At 30.3% G+C, this 21558-nt stretch overlaps 2 protein-coding genes across 2 annotated transcripts in view; one reads left to right on the forward strand and one right to left on the reverse strand.

Annotated features, from left to right (window-relative positions):
• Positions 1-10481: 10481 nt before the first annotated feature.
• LOC136979875 (dual specificity protein phosphatase 1-like) lies at positions 10482-20093 on the reverse strand. The gene is made up of 3 exons (XM_067275897.1): positions 19535-20093; positions 13676-14041; positions 10482-11620 (listed from the first exon to the last, which is right to left on the reverse strand). Exons 1-3 carry the CDS (start codon positions 19956-19958, stop codon positions 11253-11255), a joined length of 1158 nt encoding a protein of 385 aa, XP_067131998.1. The 5' UTR covers positions 19959-20093; the 3' UTR covers positions 10482-11252.
• A 467-nt stretch (positions 20094-20560) lies between these two features.
• The window catches only part of LOC136979884 (endoplasmic reticulum-Golgi intermediate compartment protein 1-like), a 39746-nt gene continuing 38748 nt past the window's right edge, over positions 20561-21558 (forward strand). The window contains exon 1 of the mRNA XM_067275909.1: positions 20561-20770. Within this exon, the coding sequence (XP_067132010.1) occupies positions 20751-20770 (20 nt within the window). The 5' untranslated portion in view covers positions 20561-20750. The remainder of the gene's footprint in view (positions 20771-21558) is intronic.

Below are 21558 nucleotides of genomic sequence, written 5' to 3' on the forward strand. Positions count from 1 at the left end.
CATTGTACCAGGTATGTATATCCACCGCACATTTTATTTCACCGAGTAAGTTTTTATAATTTATTTTTAATTTTAGCCCTTATATCGTGGCTAGCGATTCAGAATGTAATTGTGATATTAAAAATACATTTAGAGAAGTCTACAGTTTTTACTGGCTTATCGAACAAATGAATACGAATGGACCCTAGACCAGTGATTCTTGGACCATACGAATGGACCTAGACCAGGGGGGGCCGCCCTGGGGGTCCATAAGAAGTTTGCCGGGGCTGCCAAATTATGCAAAATTTCCTTCAGAATATAATAAAAAGAAAATTGATGTATAATCCGAATATCGTATTGAAAAGTGAAATAAGAAAGATAAAGTTTTCCTATTTAGTTTTTATTTATTTATTTTGTATTTCTTCTTACATACAACTTTGTTAGTACAGAAGAAATAAATGTAAATATGCTACTTACACCGCAGTATTTACTTCTTTTATTCCAAAGCAATTTTAAGAAACTATTAATGCTTGGAATTTTAAAAATAATTAGGAAAAATAGTAGGCTTTGAAAATTTAAATATTTTTGCAAAAGTTATGCAAAATCCTTACGACAAGTGGGCGTTTTAGTTTTAGTTTTGTTTTAGCATCGACATTGGATCGATTTATCGACATGTTTCTTATTTTATTTTCTGTTAAAAATTAATGAGTTTTCATGTTTAATTGTGAAGTTTGAATGTTATTTAAATAGATAATGAAATAATAAAGTTATGATTTACATTTATTATATAAAAAATAAAGCAATAATAAAAAATCAATTTATTATAGATAAATTATCAAATTATCAAATATAAATTATTATTAAAAAATGGGGGTCACAAAAAAATTATGAAATATTTGGTGGGCCGCAAGTATAAAAATGTTAAGAACCACTGCCCTAGACCATCACTGACGCGCAATTAACTGATTGCCCCTGGAAGTCGGCTTCTTACAGAAACAGCTTCCCTGTCATCAAATGTCACGGCACGCCACTATGTAAAATAGTATAAATAGAAACCGAGTTCTTCACAGTAAGCCTTAATCCTGTCCCTCTCCCCGCAAGGAAATATCGAATAATCCCTTTTTAGTGTATATTCTGTTGACGTAACCTATAAAAACGCAATTAAAAACGCAAAAAACCGCATCTAAAATAGTATAATAGAAGCCGAGTTCTTCACGGTAAGCCTTAATCCCGTCCCTCTCCACCCAGTAGGGGGAATTTCGACATGTATATTATATAAAAACACGTGCATATTCGAATGCAACGTTGTGTCAAAATTTCGAAGGAATCGGTAGGAACAAACAAACGTTGTATTTTATTTATATAGATAGGTAGAAAATGATCTGCTTTAGTCCATTCTCACAGAAAAGCATAATGCCTCACAGAAAAGCAAACGTAGGTCGTCGGAAGTTAGCGCCATCTGTTGGACATAAAAGCCTTAATCTATATATAAATATATTTTTGAAAGGGGGGAAATGGTGATCTTCACATATGTCACAAACCTTCGCGGGAATGTATTAAACAACTTCCCAAAGTTTCATGGCAATCGGATAAATGGTGTGGTAATGCATGAAGGACAAACACACACACACACACACAGACATACATTCGTTTTTATATATATAGATTAGCATTTATAATATTTTTTATAAAACCCACCCCTACCCACAAAATTAAGCTTTTTGCCATTTTATAACAATTAAAATTATAAAATGTTTTAAATAAAATATAACAGACGGCGCCACACACGAAGTTTTAAATGTTGCAGGGAAAGTTAAGCAATTCGTTTCTGGATTTTTGAAAAATGCTTACATATTTATTACCTATATCGAAATTTTAAAATTTGCAATTTCACATTAAACACGCACAATTTATGACAAAAAGCAGAAAAACGTGTAAAATTAAAATGATGCCAATTGACTTCGATAAGAGATAATGATAGTGTTATAACATGCCCTTGTTGCAACTAGCCCCAGTCTCCTCTGCAGAAAAATGAATTTTCAACTTACAATTAATACACATTCTTATAAGTACAGTATTGTACAGTCAACCAACTGTTTATTTACAATATTTACATCATTTATATGCAGTACAGTAGTAGCATGTAGTACAGAAATAGAGGTTTACGTACAATAAAATACAGTACAGTATATAGTGTATTGTATTTTATTGTACTTCATCATGACAATAGCAAAGAAAAAAGAAAAGAAAAATACAGTAATTCAATTCCCCACAACTGAATTTAATATTCTGACGATTAAAAGAGTGAAATATAATCGAGTTTTAACTGTATAATAGCTTAAAATATAACAAAAGTTAGTTATTTCGAAGAAATAGAACAATGTGTTGAAATTATAAAACGGTGTTAGCCTAAAACAGGGATGGCAAACCTTTTTGAATCCGCGTGCCATATTGTAAGCATACTTAGCTTTAAAGATGTTAATGCGTGCTAAAGTCTTAGACTTCGAATACTTAATTAAATAATATTTAAAGAAATTAAACGAATACGCTTTAATTCGAATAAATGTAAAAAATCTGATTGAAAAAAAGGATGATCAAATGATAAACAGAAAGGATGATTGAAAAGGACAGAAATCATATGATACATTACGTGCCAGATGATTTCTCTTACGTGCCACTTTGGGCACGCGTGCCATAGGTTCGCCACCACTGGCCTAAAAGATAGCACATTCAAAATAAAAACCGGAAGTACCGTATTTACTCGAATATAAGATTGTGGTGTTCGTAATGAGAGGTACACGATCCCGCGAGCGAAATGGTACAAAACAAAGCTTAATACAAAGCAGTTTTATTCTCTCCGAACAGGTTCTTTAAATAGGATTTCAACTTTACAAATGGTTTCTGTGCACACAGGCGTTAAAATTTGATCTAACAAACAGCAGGTTAATTGAGCGCGACAACTATACAGGAGCGAAACTTATAACTAATTCTTACTCCCTTTCTTCAGCACTGACTTTTCCACTTATCTCTTTGGGATTCCAACCCAGAATGGCACTTTTTCTGTCCGTTTTGCTTCAGGGCCCCACTCCCTCTTTTGTTCTTACTATCGAGGGAAAGATAATCCTCCCCAAAGGGCAAAAGAGTTAGACAAAGAAAGTTCTAGAAAGAGTTAAGAACAAAGAAACAAACAAAATCTAAGACTAATTCAATATGGCCGCGTTTCTTTATGCAGCGAGTGTAGCGAAATGACGTCACGAGCAATGTTGGCCAATTAGAAACCAGTTTCAGTGTGTTCGCTGTAAAGCGCTTCTCGAGCGCTGCATAAAGAAACGCGGGGTGTAAAATATACAGAATATACAATATCATGGCCGACGGCCACAAGACGATCTCGCATATAGGACGAGGTGTGACTTTAAAGATTAAAATAAAGAAAATTAGATTTATTAATACAATTCTAATTTTATTTTGTTTAATAACAAATAAAATATCAAATGCATGTGAATGCACACGTTAGCCCGCAAAAATTACTGGCATTTTAAACTTCAAGGAAAAATCTTGTAAAATCGACAACATAATTTGTTCACGTAAAGCTGGACAATCGGGAACCTTTTTTGCCAATTCTTAACAGTCGAATCTACTCTTCGTCGATTACACTTATGAGTTTCTTCGAATTCTGATTTCCAAATAATCATCTGTTTTCATGTGGGAATGAATTAAAACTTACATCGGGCACCCGTGTAATTTTGGAATTCAATTCAAAAGCTTTGCTTTTCCTATTGCTATTCATCTTTACTCCTGACAATACACAAGAACGATTCAAACGACCCAGATAAAATACTATTGTTTATAACTACCAGAAGGTGAGAATCTTGTAAAAATGCGAATACACAGTTTACAAAAGCTATAGAAAAACGAATCCTTTGCTCGCGCGTATAAGACGACCTAGGTTTTTGAAGCAGTGAAAAATAGATAAAAACCTCATCTTATATGCTAGTTAATACGGTATCTTTGTCACATACAGCCATATCTTAATTAATTACTCTGTATAGTCGTAATGCTTTCATTTCACAAGTTTTCTCGATATTTTCAAAAATATTAAATAACATCTAGAAGTATCTGCATCATTTGTCACCATAAATATTCTAGTTAATTATACTCCTAATTGTCTGCAATTAAGAAAGTTTATTTCAAAGATATAAAGAGAAATATATTGAAAATATAAAACGAAATGTTTAGTTAATACGTGCCGAATAAAATCGAAAAGCATCTGTCATGTAGCGAGATAAAATGATTAAATATCCATAATGCCCTACAGAAAGTTATGAAAATTTAAGCAACCAATTCGTGACACTCGGAAAGTCGCTTCTCACGCTGCAGACTTAGCTACAGTGAGAAGTTCTAGAGGGATGACGACATACTCCATCAGGCATCACGAGTCGTATCTCGGAAACAGATCTCACACAGCATGCTAGAGAGTAGAGATTTAGATGGTCTCATGGAAAAGAGATTTTACTGTGAGATCAAATAACTGGTTATAGAAAAAAAATGTTAGATAATATACTGCCCAGCAACCCAAGGAAAAAATATATATTTCTAATATGTCAGATACCAAAGGAGGCTCTATCTATGTTCTTGATGGTCTGATGATGAGTATCAGATCTCACATATCCGGATTAACTCCTCTGAAATTTTCGTGATGTCCTGGCTTTAAACTTGGATCTCTAGAAAAACTAATCATTTAAAATCTTGTCTATTCAGCCAGCAAATTCAGGAGAACAGAAATTTGGAAATTGAGATCAAGACAAACGAGCCTTATCAAATAACAATTAATTTACGAAAAGTTCTCATTAAAGTAAGCACTTGATAAAAATGAATCTTTGTGATCTATTAATAACGTAGAGATGAATTAATTTAATAATTGTAATTAGCTTTATTTATTTATCAAAAATTTACAAAAACAATGTAGCAAACAGCAATTAGTCTTCCCTCGCAAAATGCAAATATAAAACTAACGTAAAAAGATATATAAGAAAAAATTCATAATATAAAATTTAAAAAATAAGAAAAATTTAATTCAAATAATATTAGTTTATTTTAGTAACTTTGTATTAAATTAAAATTTATGATTAAAATTAGTATAATTTTATATTTAAATTTCAGATGGCAGCACTAGCGTCAGTAGGTTTAATACGCATTTTTATAGAAGTCCTTCCAGTTCTCACACTTATAACAATCAAATCTATTGATATGTCTATACAATACATTTTCTGTTTAAATAAGCATTCTTATTATGATAAAAATAAACACAAAATACAAGCATTAAAAATCTGTTTTCCAATTTTCTTGCTTTAAAAAGAGACATTACAGTAATTACAATATTCATTTGATTTTGATTTAAAAAGGAGGTTTTTTCTTTAAAAAAAAAAATGTTACGTAGAATTTAAGACGGAAATTTGTATTAAAAATACAGATTTGTAATATTATCCGAATCGATAACGATCGAGGAAGAAGAAGGACCACTTGAATTTCCGAGAAACTACAATATAAAGTAAAAGTGTTTTCACTTTCCGTTGTGGGTGGGCACATTGTAAGTTGTTTAACACATTGTACAAATTGTTAACATATTATATAAATAGCACAACATAAAATAACGCTTGAACTTTTTAAAATCATTTATTTTACTCCTTTATAGAAACTATACGTAGAGAATCCAGCCTGCATTCATGGATTACCTCCCGCCGGTTCATCGTACCGAATTGAAACAGTCAAATATCTTAGCAAAAACCAAACTTTAATCACACTCGATCGTGTACGGTAGAAACTCAATCCTATGCAGTTAACGAGATTCTTCTTTGCCCACTTCTCTCTTCACTCACTCTACCATCTTCCCACCTCTCCTTCTTCCACTCTCGTTCCTTTCTCCGTTTTTCCCGCTTTTTCTCCCCCTTTTTTACAACCCTTTGTCTACCCTTGTTTATTACTTTCACGACTGCCTGTAAATAAGTTGGATGTGCCGACAAGACCGCAGTTGGGGAGAATAGGTCAACATTACTACACTATATTTTATAATTTCCAATTATCAGTTTTCCGTCGTAAAATCTAATTAGTATTCCAAGGATTAAAACATTTCTTCTTATCATTTTTTAATCGATATATATTTATATTATCTTATTATTAGTCAGTAGAAAATGCCAAGTTCAGATAAGCCGTGACCTATTTTTCAGAGCTCTCTTCATTCATCTGTTATTGGTTTAACTACAAATAAACCTATGAAGGAATTAATGCAAATATTTCAAGGATAAAATGAAATTTTTATATTACTCTAAAAATATAGAAAATTTTTAGATAAATATCTGTTTACAACCTTCCACAGTTTTTCGTTTCGTACAAACAAAAAATAGGAAAAAAAATCGAAGCTTATCTTACGAATATCCTTGTACATCTATAATAAATTTTCTTATTTATTAATTTATACTGTGGATATTATTTTAGACAAGTAAACATCTATGTTTACGTAGTAATGAATATACATATTTACTCTTTACAAATGAAATTTATTGTTGTGGTTTCGAAATATCATTATTTACATAAGATCTAGAACAGAATTTATACGAATTTAATTTAAACTTATATTCTGTTTTTTTATTTTTGAAAAAAAAATAAAACAGTATAGCATAGAAATAATTTAAATATATAAGACTGAATTATATATATACTGTACATTTATATATAACTTACAACCAGATCAATAGTTTATCAAATAAAGTTATGCCTGAGATATTGGATGGAGTAGTAATTCGATATTTTTCATAAATTTTCTGAATGAACGTCATCCAGTTCGACGAAGATCGAACGGATAGGATTTTGTATCTTGTTATATTGCTTAAGAGAAATGGATAAAATTTATTGGATGTTTTCTTTTTATCAATCAGTCTTGATACAAAAATGAAAGGAAAGAAAAGAAAAACACTTAGTCAACGTGTTAAATAACTCAAAGATATTTTGATATTCTCTTATATGTTATTAAAATTAATGTTAACTTATACGTCATTGTAGTATCACCATTGTTATTAATACGGGCAAACTTAGGCCTAGGCAATTGTCTAGGGTCCGGATCTGATAGGTGTACCGTAAATCGATTTGTAAACTCACATAAATACCCTAGTAACATTCACAGTTTTCCAGAAGATCCAGTGGTAAACAACAAATGACGGGTCGAAAACCCCGTAGGAATTTTTCGGGGGTGATCCGTCCCGGATATGTCGGTCCCTGTTTGTCACCACCCGGCCGCCTAGTTGTGATTCTGGCAAAATTAAAAAGTCCTCTTAGCGCCCAAAGGGAAAAAACAATAAAAAATAAATAAAATAAAGTAAGAAAATTTCCGAAATTTTCTTAATTTGGTATTAGTTGTTAGCATACATCCTCATAGTTTTGTAATTACAGTACAGTACATTCATTGATGCAGTCAAGATAGGTTAACGGTCTAAGCACTAAAAACAAATTAAAAAATTAAAATTGAATTTTCTTTCATATCAGTTTTAATTTAAATCTAATACCGACAGAAATGTTTATTGTTTAACAGTATTTTTTTATTTGGAAAACGTTTGTGTTAAAAAAATATAAGAACACGATTATTGTAATTCAATGGTGTATCCAGATATCATTTGTAAAGAGGCATCGGAAATAGATTTCTGCATAAAATTATTTTTGTAACGTAATTTAAATAAAACTTATACATATATATAAAGATAATATTTGATTTATTTATCGTAATTTAAATATGAAAAAAATTACAGGAAAAATTACATAAATGATCATTACGTATTTACCACAAAAATTCTTCGTATATTTATTTCAGTTTTTAAAACTCTTTCTACTTTATAGGCACTAAAAGGGCTTTGTTCTAGGCCCATTATTTGTTCGGTCAGGCCCGTAATAAATGCGAGGGACGGGGCCCAACAGACCGCCTACGAAATATTCCTGGGTTCGCCACCCGGATTCGATCCCCAGGCCATCCCGTTTCGGCCAATTAAGAATTTGGTTAAGGATGGGTACATCCCCTAGACACCTTTGCCGTAATTTATTTATTAGCTTCTATCAAACTTAATTTCCAGCTACGGTACTGAATATGTTACATTTTCCATAAATGTATTCTGAATGTAGTTTAGTTAATATTAACTTACCTTTCGAATATTCATTTTCTTCAAGGAGACTATACATAAAAATAGGACGACCTAAAATCGCCTTGAAGTAAACGAATATCAATGTTAACGAGTATATATTTACATAAAAGTATCTCGTGAGTAAACTTTCATGAAAATTTATAGAAAGTAAAAACATGTAATTATATTTTTGTACGTACAGTACATTATATTTCTAAAAACATATATTATACAATGTATTAATCTCTAAGCTGTAGAACTAATTTATGCTTTACTGCTGGAAATATATATATATATATTATTTAAATAAATAAATGTAACGCGATACTTGAATTATTAGATAAATCTACAGGACCACGTGAAGAAACATTATTTATAAAATCTCACATCCTGACACACCCAAGTGGTATGTCCTTTTTCACATGTACAGTACAATATTTTATAGACAGCTTTAACTGGTATCTTATTCTGTCCACATCTTTAATTATCATTCACTAAACCTTTTATTTTTCCTTTTGGAACAATAATCTAGCATTTAATTTCTCTATTCTAGTTACAGATTTGTTCTCTATAGAATATTTATTTTGAGTATTAAATGATTTAGAGTTTTTAATACCTTCATAACTATTTTACATAATAATTTAAAATTTTTTTATTAATATTATTACCTTTTATGTATATAAAATATTAATCTTACAGACAGAATTATTAAAATATTTTCTAACATTTAAGTCTATTCTCAAGTCTGCATGAAAAGGAAATATGTCAGCTTATATCACTCCTACTTATTCACTTATTAATAATATTAAAAAAAAAGAATTAAATTTATAATTCTTAAGATGATAAAACATTTAGTCACTATAGACTTACAATTTTAAAATTTCTTAATACAAATAAGAGAAAATATTTATATATTAGTAGAAAATAAGATTAGAAATTGTAATTTATTATTTCCTTTAAAAACATGTTAACTCTTTAATAAATATATGTTAGTCATTCCACGAAAATTTGGAACTCCAAATAGTGGCCATGTGACTCACGTTCATATTTATCACCAATATTTAATCTCTTCACATCCAAGACTAAATAATATTAGAATTAATTTAATAAAATTTATTTTATATTGTCCTAACTTACTGACCTACTAAATATATTTTTTCTTATAATATTTAGTTATTTAAGAGAATTTAATACAATAAAATTTTTAATAATACTTTAATTTTTGTTTTCATTATCTAATATCCTCGCTGCATCCTGTTTTCAATATTTATTTTTTATTTTTTAGAATTCAGCTTTGTCAATGTTTATTCCTAAGTCTTAATATTATTCATTACGTTTCCGCTCTTCTGTATTTAAATTTTTATATTTTGAAGCGAAAAATATACACTACCGAACCTCCAATAACGGCAACCATTTTTTGTTTTCTTGTCAGCGGCCGTTATTCGGAGGTTTAACTAGTGGCCGTCTATCTAGAGATAACCATTGAATATATTTAAAATAAAATATTTTATATTATTAAATAAAAAAAAAGGAAAATAATTTCATTTTAAAATTTATTGCTACTTAATGGATGTGATGATTATCGCAATTTTTACTAAAATCGATGCGGTTTTTCCTCGCTTATCTAAATATAGGAACTGTCTTACATAATATACATTTCCCGCTGAAGTAGAATACAAATCATTCATTCATTTTTAAATTAAATTCGATATTTAACTAACTTATAAATGAATTTTGATATCTTGACAATTTCGAAATATGAAGAGACTTTTATTTCTTAGAATAAACAAAAAATTCTAACATTTAACCAAACTCGCCGATATCGTCCAATATACTTAAGATCTAATTACTTTTTTAAAATTATAATAAACGGAAACTCGACTTTTATTTAATCGTAACCCACCCCAAATCGCGTGAACAAAAATAGGTATATATATATATATTATTTTTTTTTCAATAAATAAACAGTAAATTCTGAAAAACAAATATTTAAATAAGTGTATTTTTATTGAAAATTAAACTTTATCAACTGATAAATATTCTAGGATTATTCAATAATTGATAAACTTACAAATGAATTTTTTTAAATGTAATTTTGATTGAATCACACTTATATAGCGAAAGACTAAAGTAGTTTTGTCGTAATCCCATTAGTGATTACTACAGCTTATCGGCAATACCACTAAAGTGGATTAAATTAAAGTTTAATGATTGGTTTACCTCCGCGCATACCAACGAAAATACTTTTAACTTAATTTATTTATTAACGTTTTATATAAGAATTTATTCGATAAAATTACGAATTATTATTAGATAAATTCAAAAAATAAAACTCAGAAAACAGGTATATAACATCTTTATTATATAATTTTTCAGTGGCAATTGGTCGATGTGCAAATAAATAAACTGTAAGACTGACTAGAATTTTAGTACAAATTGCATTACACAAACATTAAAACATTTACAAAACAAAGAGCTTTCCTAAACGATTAGATCTCGGTATTTCGTGACTGAACTATCTTGGAAAAATATAAAGTACCAGATTTATATTCTAGCTCACGATGGTCCCGGGCAACTGACAAAACACTTCTTAAGTTTCTAATGTGATAAAAAGCTATCTATATATGTATATATAAATATAAATAGTATATTTATGTATACACATATACTATATATATATTTGTTACATAATATTAAATATTCAGAAATTCTCAGAGGAAGCCTATACAATTGCTTCTAAAAATAATTATGAGATTATATTACGATGAAAGTCTGTGAAGTCATTAATCTGGACGTTAGAAATATACTTTTTACCAGAAATTATTTATTGTGTTGGTCCACTTTGATTTTTTAATAGTATTTTTTGTACTCTGTAAGAGATGAGAAAGAAATATGAAGTTTTTTATGTGTATGGTACAGTATGACTAGGTCGATTAACGTCTCTTTATACACGACTAGTTTAGGGAGGTGTAGAACTCCAATAAAAAATTTACTGTTAAGAGTCTAAGTGTTAGTTCCGCATTAAGTACCGAAAAAAAAGATGAAAATTGTTATTATTGGAACCCTGTTGTTAAGAAACTTTGATTTTTTCCCCTCTTTAACTCCTCCTTTTCAAATACAGATGTGAGATGGTGTTGACGTCATGGTAAAATCAAAGACATTCTGTTGGGCACCCAGAGATGGAGTGAGAGAATCTGCATCTGGTGTAGTTGCTACTATCGCCACTAATGGTGATCTGGGAGATGGAGTGGGTTTACAGCGTGATGATGGCGCGAATACTTGAGATTCGAATGATAATAATTGTCCCATGAAATTGAAATTTGGTGAAACGATTCGTCTTTTAGATTTAACGTATTCGTAAGCTTCATCCATACGAATCCTTTTGGTAGCCATGATGTACGCCATACAAATAGTTGCCGATCTGCTTATTCCGGCGTGACAGTGAACGAGGATTTTGCCATTTTCCGATTTAATGCGCTCTGCGGGAGAGAAAGAAAAAAAATTTGTTTTTTAATATTTAAAGTCGTTTAAATTTCTATATTTGAATATATAAAATACATCAAAACAAACATAATAAGTTAAAAATTCGGAAATTTTTAAAAATAATAGTCTAATAGGCTACTATTCTCTAACAAATTTAATTTACATTAACTCGTAATTTACGTCATATTTCGTAAAACTTGATTAATGTATGTCATACTCGTTTCGTGTTGAGTGAATAGGATAATAGGGCGCTTAACAGAATTACAATTACTCAAAAAATATTTTACTAATAAGTAAGATCCGTTAGAAAATGTCATTTTCCCACTAAACTAAAAGTCATGTGACATCCTTTTTAATTACCACATTCTTTCTCCTTTTACTAACCTCACACTTCCGACACCAACACAACTTCCTGCTGTAAATTCCACAGATTTCCGACCGGAAATTCTTGTTTGCGACCCTCTCTTTTTTCCAATTTCACTCCATATCATTTCCACGCGTGTCTTTCCTCATTTAAGCTATCGGTAACAACTGTGTTCCCATTACTGCAGTAATCTAAACGTACACACACGCTCCATATGTACGCCACGTGCGGTTGCCAGTCCCGTTACACACGTGCCGATTTAGAGTTTTCCTCGTCATGGATAGACGGAATCGTGGCACGCTAGACCGGAAAACCAGACCGGAAATCAGGGAGAGGGTCGCACGAAGTGTTGCTTCGACGCCTAATCAGCGCGTCACATATCACTTCCGACGTGAGCCACGTGGCAGGACAGCTGGGTGAGACCGGAAGGACCGTCAGTTACTTTAGTTTGTTTTGAATAAAAAAACGGCTTAAACCGTTTGAGAAACAAACTCGCTCAACGGTTTAAACCGTTATAAATTGATTGTGATGTACGAGTATTTAGCCTATACGCAATTTGCGTTGGAATTACATTTTATTAACGCTACATGAAACTGTTTATAATTATTATATTAAAAATGAATTATGTAACGCTATCAAATATATCAAAGGAAGTTACATCACTTTTATTAAATTTTGATATATCATAATTCAAAACTTTAAAGGTCAAATCCAAAAATATGTCTTAGGAAGAGTTTCTATAATCTCTCCTTTTTACTTAATCTTCTAAGTAAAAAATATAAATTATTGTAAGATTACATAGTTTACTTCAAGCAATTTATATATTAAATTTCATAAAGATCCGTGAGATTAATTATAATCTATGTATAATAAAGAATTATAATTAAGCCTAAACAAAAATATTGTATCTCACTAATTCGGGCTTAAAGCGAATTCGTTTAGTTTAATTTTGGTATTTTATTATATGAAAATATTGTCTTTTTAGGCTCTTACATTTCGATCGCAATATTTTGAAAGGCTTCTTTAACGTATTTTTCTCTATTGTATCTGACTTATTTGTTAAAGTAAGAAGTAACGGTGCCGAATAGATGACATTCGTCGCTAGATTCTTTCTAATATACCATTATACTGCATTTTTAAACCGAATTCTATTGAATATCATCAACATATATGACTAAGAAACGAAATTAGAAATATGAAAAGCCCCAAATTTAAAACTTGATTGAGGTTTCTTAGTGTTGATAAGAAGATACGAAATTTGTGTCCCAGACTCCTACGATAACACTCGCTTCTGACGAACTGTACGTATCGAATCGAGTTAGTGTTTTTATCCCTTTTGCCGCACCTCCTAAGTCGGTTTATCCCTAGTAATAAATAGATAATGGGCATCCTTTCCCACTTCACAACGGTCAAGCAGGAACTCGAAGTCGGAAATTGTTTTGTGCAACGGTCGTTGATCTGTTATAAGGGCTCCGACGGACAAACAACATCCGGGGATATTAATAACGATCAGATCTGGTGATACGTATCGCCTGTTCATCCTATTTCCCTCCAAATGAAATATTAGATCCGAAACGGATGTTCCCACGTCAGTTTTTACTCGTCCCATTGTCTGTTTCCTGTTACGTTAGCACCTTTTTTAGTAATTTAACTCATTTTTTATTGTTTTATAATTCGAGAAACTTACCTATGAAATCGATAGCTTCGTTGAACCAAATGGCAATATCTTCGTTTCCCGAATCCTCTACCGGAATCGATTTGTAAATAAACGAATCTTCGAAACGATTGGGACAATTCTGTGATACATTTAGTAACGACGTAATACCCAATCTCTGTAACGTCTCCTTGCAAGATGCGTGATACTCGCTTCCCAAATACAGATAAGGTAGAATTTCTACTGGCTCTTCTTGGTCTTGGTTAGGACACGGAGCACTTAATCTACCGTTTAGAGCATTGGTCAACATGGATGGACTAATCATCCCATTGGATGGAATCGGCGTTAACGGTTTTGTGCATAGATGAGGGTAAGACTGGCTGAATTGTTGATAACCACCTACAAACAATTTTTTAAATATTAGTCACGAAGATTAAGATTTAATATTTATTAAGAACAGTAATTAAGATAAACTATAATACTATATATATAATAAACTATAAACAAAGTAATACTAAAATTTAAAACTCATTACGTCATGAAAATCGTGTGTTGAAGTTTCATTTGATAATGGAAACTGGGACAAACATTGCTTCCAATAGCAACTGTAACTGGGTTCATGCCATTTTTATATAATAAACTCAGTAAATTTCTTATAATATAAATTCTAAACATTTTAAATAATCGCAGTATCACACTTATACAATTATTAATATATGGTCAATTATAATATTAGTCTATATATATATATATATATATATGTTTTAAAAAATAAAAATGTTTTAAAATAAATATTATGACATTTAATGCATTAAGAATAAGAAAATTCTAAAAATTGAATTTATTTCCTTACACGAAAATGCACTATAACTTAAGAACCAAACTTCCAAATTAAATCTTTAAATATATATTGAACTACGATTGAATCATTCATGCCAGACATAACAAATATTATCACTAATACTTCGATCGGAACTATTTTTAAGAAAGAATCGATCGCATCGATTATATTACATCTATTCATAAGAATTTAATATAGAATAGAATGGTGAAAATAAGTAATATTTTGCGTTGATAGCTGAAGGTACAGTACAATACCCTTCGCCATCCAAATGAGGAAATGTTTCCTCCTTCCTCTTTTATCTATAGAGATTTATTGGAGTCAACTTACAACCGTATTATAGAAGGGTCGATGTCCTGTAACCCCTGCACTATTCACTTCCTTCTCGGTTTCCTACATTTCATTCTAGGTTAAAATCTTCCTTTAGGGAAGTAAGTACAAGACTATGTTGTGCATTCTTCAGGCGGAATAAGACGAGGTGCGATGTATGAATGAAAATGGAAGGAAGTCAATGAATGACCGTACTACTTCCTGATGCAGAACATTTATATTGTCTTCATGCACCATGAATGAGGATTTCAAACGATTATATTACTTGTAAGGTAAACGAACTTTTCTAGATAACCTACATAAGAATAAAATCGACTCTATGAAAGAAATCAAAATTGAAGTTATTATAATTGCAACGAAGTATATATCCGCCTATTACAGTAGTAAAATCCGGAAGATAATATAGGAAATTCGGAAGTTTACGTATGAAATGAAGAACGTGACGAAGCGTGAAAGCAATTTGTGACGTCACACGAAGACATCCTTTTAACATGCACATAGTGACCTTGAGGAGGTAATGTTAACGTAATTTCCGGTTGAAAAATTATCGACGGAAGTGTAATTGTGTATTTCACTATTATTAAGTTATTGAATGGTTTAGCACATGCTAGCTATCAAATTCGAAAAGAATAGAAAGGATTAATGATTTAATTTTTATTAACCATCTAATGCTATCGTGAACATCGAGAATTATGTATATAACTGAACACACTTAAATTAAAGATAGATTTAATTAAAATTAAATTTAACTGTGTTATGTAATCCAAGGTAGTATTAACTCAATATTATGCATGGTAAAGAATATGGCATCATTATAAACTAAAGCTTTTCTTTTTATGAGATACAACTGACTTCAAGTTAACATTGTTTAATTGCTAATTTTTACTTTCAACAAGCTAAAACTCCCGGTGAGAGAGAGCATTTGCTTGAATATAGGCAGTTGTTTTACAATACAGCCACATTATTTGACTCAGCAGGTCATAAGGATCATAAAACTGATTTCGACAACAAACGTTTAAAAAGTTTCCCAATCTTTCTTACGTAAATGAAAAAATAACTCGGTGCTCATACACACTTCCTCGTAAAATATGATCAACAAACGCAAAAATATCATTCCATGTACTGTCTGGAATTAAATAGAAATTAAATGACATACACATTAACTTCAAAAACAATTCAGTAACTTAGTTTTATAATATTTTATTAATTCCAAGATTCTACTTTAAGTAACATAGTCGCTTATAATGAGAAGTTTATCATTAAAGGAAGTGCTTAAAAAATAAGTAGATCATTAATAAATACAACATATCGATTGGTTTAAGGACAAGCAAATCGAGGTTGATCTTTCTGAATTTATTACCTTGGCCTTTATGATTGTACTAGCCTAATAGAAATTATATAAAAAAAGTGGATATGAACCGAATTCTATCATGTTTCTCTCGTTCTACTTGGTTTAAAAAATGTTTATCTTTAGGAAATCTGTATCCAATATAAAAATGTTCAGGTAATTCCAGTTTTACACTCTGATTTAATATTTAATGGGAAAATATATAAATATTTATAAATCATCTCATTATAGTATATTAGATAAAACCTGTTTGGAAAACACTTTTTTTGATGTTACTGAATCGATTCGATAATCATAAACATTCGTTACAAACGTGTACGGTAATAAATACCAGATAACATGTCACGCATATGCACGAAAAAGGAAAAATAACATTCGAAAATTGGCGTCTAACGACACGCGGCTCCTTTTCTGAATGAACTGCCTCCCACACTGGCTACCCACTACCCCTTACTTGAGTTGGATGAACTCACCCACGCTCGTCATCTCCATAAAACATTTAATTCGTTGCTATAAATAGAACAAGTATCGACTAACCCAAACGAGTGATAGAAACTTAATAATGCTATTCATCCCTAGAGGACATCGTTACCAATACGAAGGTCGAACTTCAAAAATATCAGAAACTATACTTAACAATTAAAAATGTGTAGGTCGATGCTAAGATATCGAGAACTGAAAGTATAGACATTGAAAATATCTGAAGGTAATCTAATCTCACAGTAGGCTGTAATGAAATTCGATCTAAATGTTAAAGAATTTGATTTTTTTTTCTGTTATTTCTCATTTTTATTGGGCTTAGAATCGCGAATTTACTCCGTACAAGATTTAGTTCCTCTAAAAACCCGGAACATCCATCAAATACAATGCCCAGTTATAGAAGTTTCGGAACCCTTGTAATATGACACTTTGGCTTTTGAAACACTCATTCTTCTGACATACATACTTCATTTCGGTTTCAAAACATCGGAAGTTGCTCAACCAACGTCGTGAGCATCGCGTCACATCCGGTCCATCGGGCAGCTGTCCCACATCCGTTGGAGAGAGTTGTTCCGGTTAAGGGACATCACGAGGTCACAACACGTGATTATTAGCGCGAAATTATTTCGTCACGTGTTTTTAAAATTTTACTCATTCACTGTATCATAGGTTTATACATTTGAATGTCATTCAGTGAGACAACGCGCGTGACGTCATGAGGACAATAACGTCAACGTTTTGCGGTGAATGAATTTTCCGTTGACGTCCTAAGAAATAATTCAACGATTAGGTCAAGATCATTCTATATAATTAATTAAATATTTACAATGAGTAAGAAAAAATAAAATTCTGCCAGACAAATAGAAAATGATTGCGGCAATAATAAAAGATATCGATTCAATGAGTCCTACTGCACACGACAGACTTACTACGGCGTACACGTGCTGATTCATTCTTCAGACGAACCCTATAATGAAATAGGGGACTCATTCATAAATTGTCTGCAGACGTAGGGAATATGAACAGCGAGTAAAGCAGAAACTAACGGTTCTAACAGCTGTTATCACTCCCCTTTTCTATACACCGTTTAAATATTTACTTCGACACATCAGATATAAATGTAAGTTAAGATTTATCATTTGATTAGTGACACTCGTAAACTAAGAATATTGATTCTTTTCAACAACAGTATGAGAATAGTAGAACAATGAATAGGTTTCTTTCCGATTGACCTTTCACATCATTCATTGTTAGTTTTGAGTCGAAAAAGGAAATACTTGGCCGTTCCCGTTTTTCCTTCATCCACTTATATTATATGGGTTAGGCAGAATCGTCTAAGGACTTGATAGTCTCCTTTTGTCAGAAACGTGCCTCCTACGCCTTACTCTCAATGAATGAAAGAATGAATAGAAAAATAGGAGTTTTTGTTACGCTCCACTTGGCATCCGTAATCACTCTAAAATTATTATGAAACGAGTCAAAGTTCAAAATGAAATACGTACTTGACATACTAAGCTACCTCACGAAAGTTAGGAATTATACCGTAAACCTATTTAATTAGAACTACGTCAACTATCAATGGTATCATTCAACTTGTGCGTTTTCCTTTATATATATATAAATTTTAAACAGACTTGCGTCACTTTAAATAATAAATAATAGATTTCTTTTTTATCATTTTATTTGTGTTACATATTGATTCTTTCACGATAACAAAAGTTCATAAATTTTCAATATCGACAAACGACGAACAATATAAATCCATATCTTATAAGTAAATAATGATATGATAAAAACAATGACTATCAATATTTGATAAGTTCCCTATATAAAAGTTATGTTCATAAAAAGATTTAAAAAATTACAAAAAATCTAGATAATATTCGATTATCTTTTCGAATGAATGGAAGTTAAACACATTCAAGTTTTTGACATAGAAAATGAGGCCATATTCCGTACTGAATCCAATAAAGTGGACGACATCAAGATTGTCACCGTCAGCATTTTTATCAAACAAAAAGATATGAGATTAATGACTGTATCCATTGTCACGAATGAATCAAGTAAATGTAACAAAATATAATAAAAGAATTCAAGTTTTTTTCAATTTCTATTCATTTAAAAATTATATACAATTGTATTAAAAGTTGGGAAAGAAGGAAAGGCTTCTATTTTGTATATATATATATATATATATATATATATGTACGGGATTTCACAATTTGGAAAGGTGGAAAAGTAATTGTTTAGAACAACATAAATATAAATATATAAATTAAACAGATGGAAAAATATGATTTTATTATTTTTATAAAGGTCTTTCACATTTTAAAAATGTTTTAAGAGTCGAAAATAAAAACAGTCGCGTAGCAACAATATACCGTATGACTAAACATTTGACGTCTTATTAAATTTCACACACACATTCACATACACATACATATATAAATGTAATGTTATAATTTTAAAATACTGAAATCAATTAGAATTTATATTTTTTAAATTATTCTAGGTATTTAATTCACAAGATTTTAATACGAAGATGACCCTATCAATTATTATTAATTATAATAAATTAAAGTACAGTTGAATTAATATTAAGGGAGAACAATTTATAATAAATTACATTTTAAAATTGAACTGGAAAAAAGGAATATTAAATTAAAATGTGTGTATTTTTATCATCTCATGAATTTTATTTAATATATTTCGTAAAGTTTCCTCTTACATTAAATGAACTTTCGTAACACGAATTTTCACAAACTATTTCCTGTCGGAATTAGAAATTCTTTAAACAATCATTTACACTAATAAATTAGATTAATTGAATAATTATTTAAAAATTTAAAGGACTTATTATATTAAATTTAAGAATAACGATTACGTTACATACCTTCTAAAAAGAAAACGGTCCTTCTACCAATTTCGTTCTTCAAACATTTCGCTACGAAGCTGGTCATAGTATCGTCGTGAATGGGACGAGAATGCTCTTCGTATAATATAATTGTCCTGTGTACATTTGTCAAAATTAAATCCCGCACTCTGGCATCGGGGATCAACGTACTTAACGGTAACGTACCGCCAGACCTCCTCCTCAAGATAGAAGGGCAGTGAATATTTAGGGAATCTATAATGTGACCGTCGTTATATGCCAGAAACGATCGACAGTCTAGAATTAATACTTTTAACGAATCTGACGAATTATCTTCCTCTAAATACTTTCTCAAAATGTCCGCCGAGAGACACATAGTAGTATTGGCCATACCTCTCCTAAATCGACTACGTCTTGGCTCGCTGTATTGGTCGAAGGTAGGCATGAATCAGTCTATATGATATCGTGATGGTAAACAAATTATTTCGAAAGAAATATTCGATTTAAAAAATAAATGTCAGTAAGGAGGGCAAACACTAAACTTCCGACACATCGTCGCGTAGTGTAAAATCAATCTGAATGACTGGCGTTATGAATGGAACCTACTTACATATCGTAAACAACGTAATTGATCCGATAAAAAACTTAGTCCCAAAATATCGTTAAATTATTTTAAAATTTAACGAATTTGATTCATTAAAATGATTAAATTCTCAATATATTTGATTTCAGTTATAAAAACGTCAAATCTTTGATTATATTAATCTAGTTATATAATATTTTTTAACGGCGGAGGAATAACAGAATGTATCTACGTCACAGGATTTCCTTGTTTGGGCAACAAATGAGACAGCCAATCACTAACGTCATTCATTTTGACGTAACAATGATTTTATTCGAGAAATGTTTAATATTTCAATCAATATTAAAGATGATTTGTTCCATTTTATAATAAAATATACGAAATTTAAAACATGAAAGTTAAAATTTAAAATAAAACATGTTCGATAATGACCAATCAAGAACAAGCACGTGCTTAACAACGTTGTAGGTGTATTGATCTTTTGATGTGCATGGCAACGTAAGCAAGCATCTTTACTGACTGTTGCTTCGGTTTTATATAAAAAGAAAGATTTAGCAAAGTTGGGCTGTATCTATGTTTATATAATTAAAAATCATTATATAAATTATAATTTAGATTTTTCTGTAGTTTATTATTAATTTATTTTAAAGAAACATGGCATTCGATGTTAGAAGGTAAGTTATGATTAAGCCTCATCAGAAAGATGATAAAAAAAAATATATAAATTTCATATTTGAATAAATATTTAAACATACACAGACATTTAATGTGTGACGACACAAAAATACTCGAAGCTTTTGAAATTGACATATTTTTGACACGTGTTTAATACTTTACTAATTACAAGTCAATTACTACCTCTGAAGTAATTGAAAATTCAAGTAAATTCATAAGCCATAATTTTACATACCTTTAAATATAATTATTAATTTGGTATATTGTTTTCAATCAATTAAAAGCAAGAATAAATTTAATTGTTGGAACTAAATGTGTGTAATCAACCCTTTGTTAACATATTGTAAATTGTTTTAAATTTGTTAATGAAAAAGAAAATTTGACTTTATATCTTTAATTTAGAAAGAGTAACAGTTTTTATGAATAATAAGTTTAAAATTTTTATTAATTTTCAAATAAGTGCAGAAGTATGCAAACATGCCAATTCAAACAATAAAAATTGCATAAGTCAGGTTGTAACAAACAGTAATAACATGAAATTTAAAGGAAATGGTAGTTTTCAATACTTTCTCAAATTCAAATTCTCCATAGAATTATACCATTTTGGTATAATTCTATGGAGAATTTTATAAGGAAAATTATTTAATGTTTGCAGTAATAAGTATGTCATGAGTAGTTAACTAGACCAAATCATATATAGCTATTAATTGTTTTTATGTTTATAATAATTTGTAGGAAAAAACTGTTCAATTAAACAAAATACTGTGTACAATTTATAATGTGTGAA

Source organism: Centruroides vittatus, unplaced genomic scaffold, assembly GCF_030686945.1.
Source record: "Centruroides vittatus isolate TY-2023 unplaced genomic scaffold, ASM3068694v2 contig_651, whole genome shotgun sequence".
Classification (NCBI taxonomy): domain Eukaryota; kingdom Metazoa; phylum Arthropoda; class Arachnida; order Scorpiones; family Buthidae; genus Centruroides; species Centruroides vittatus.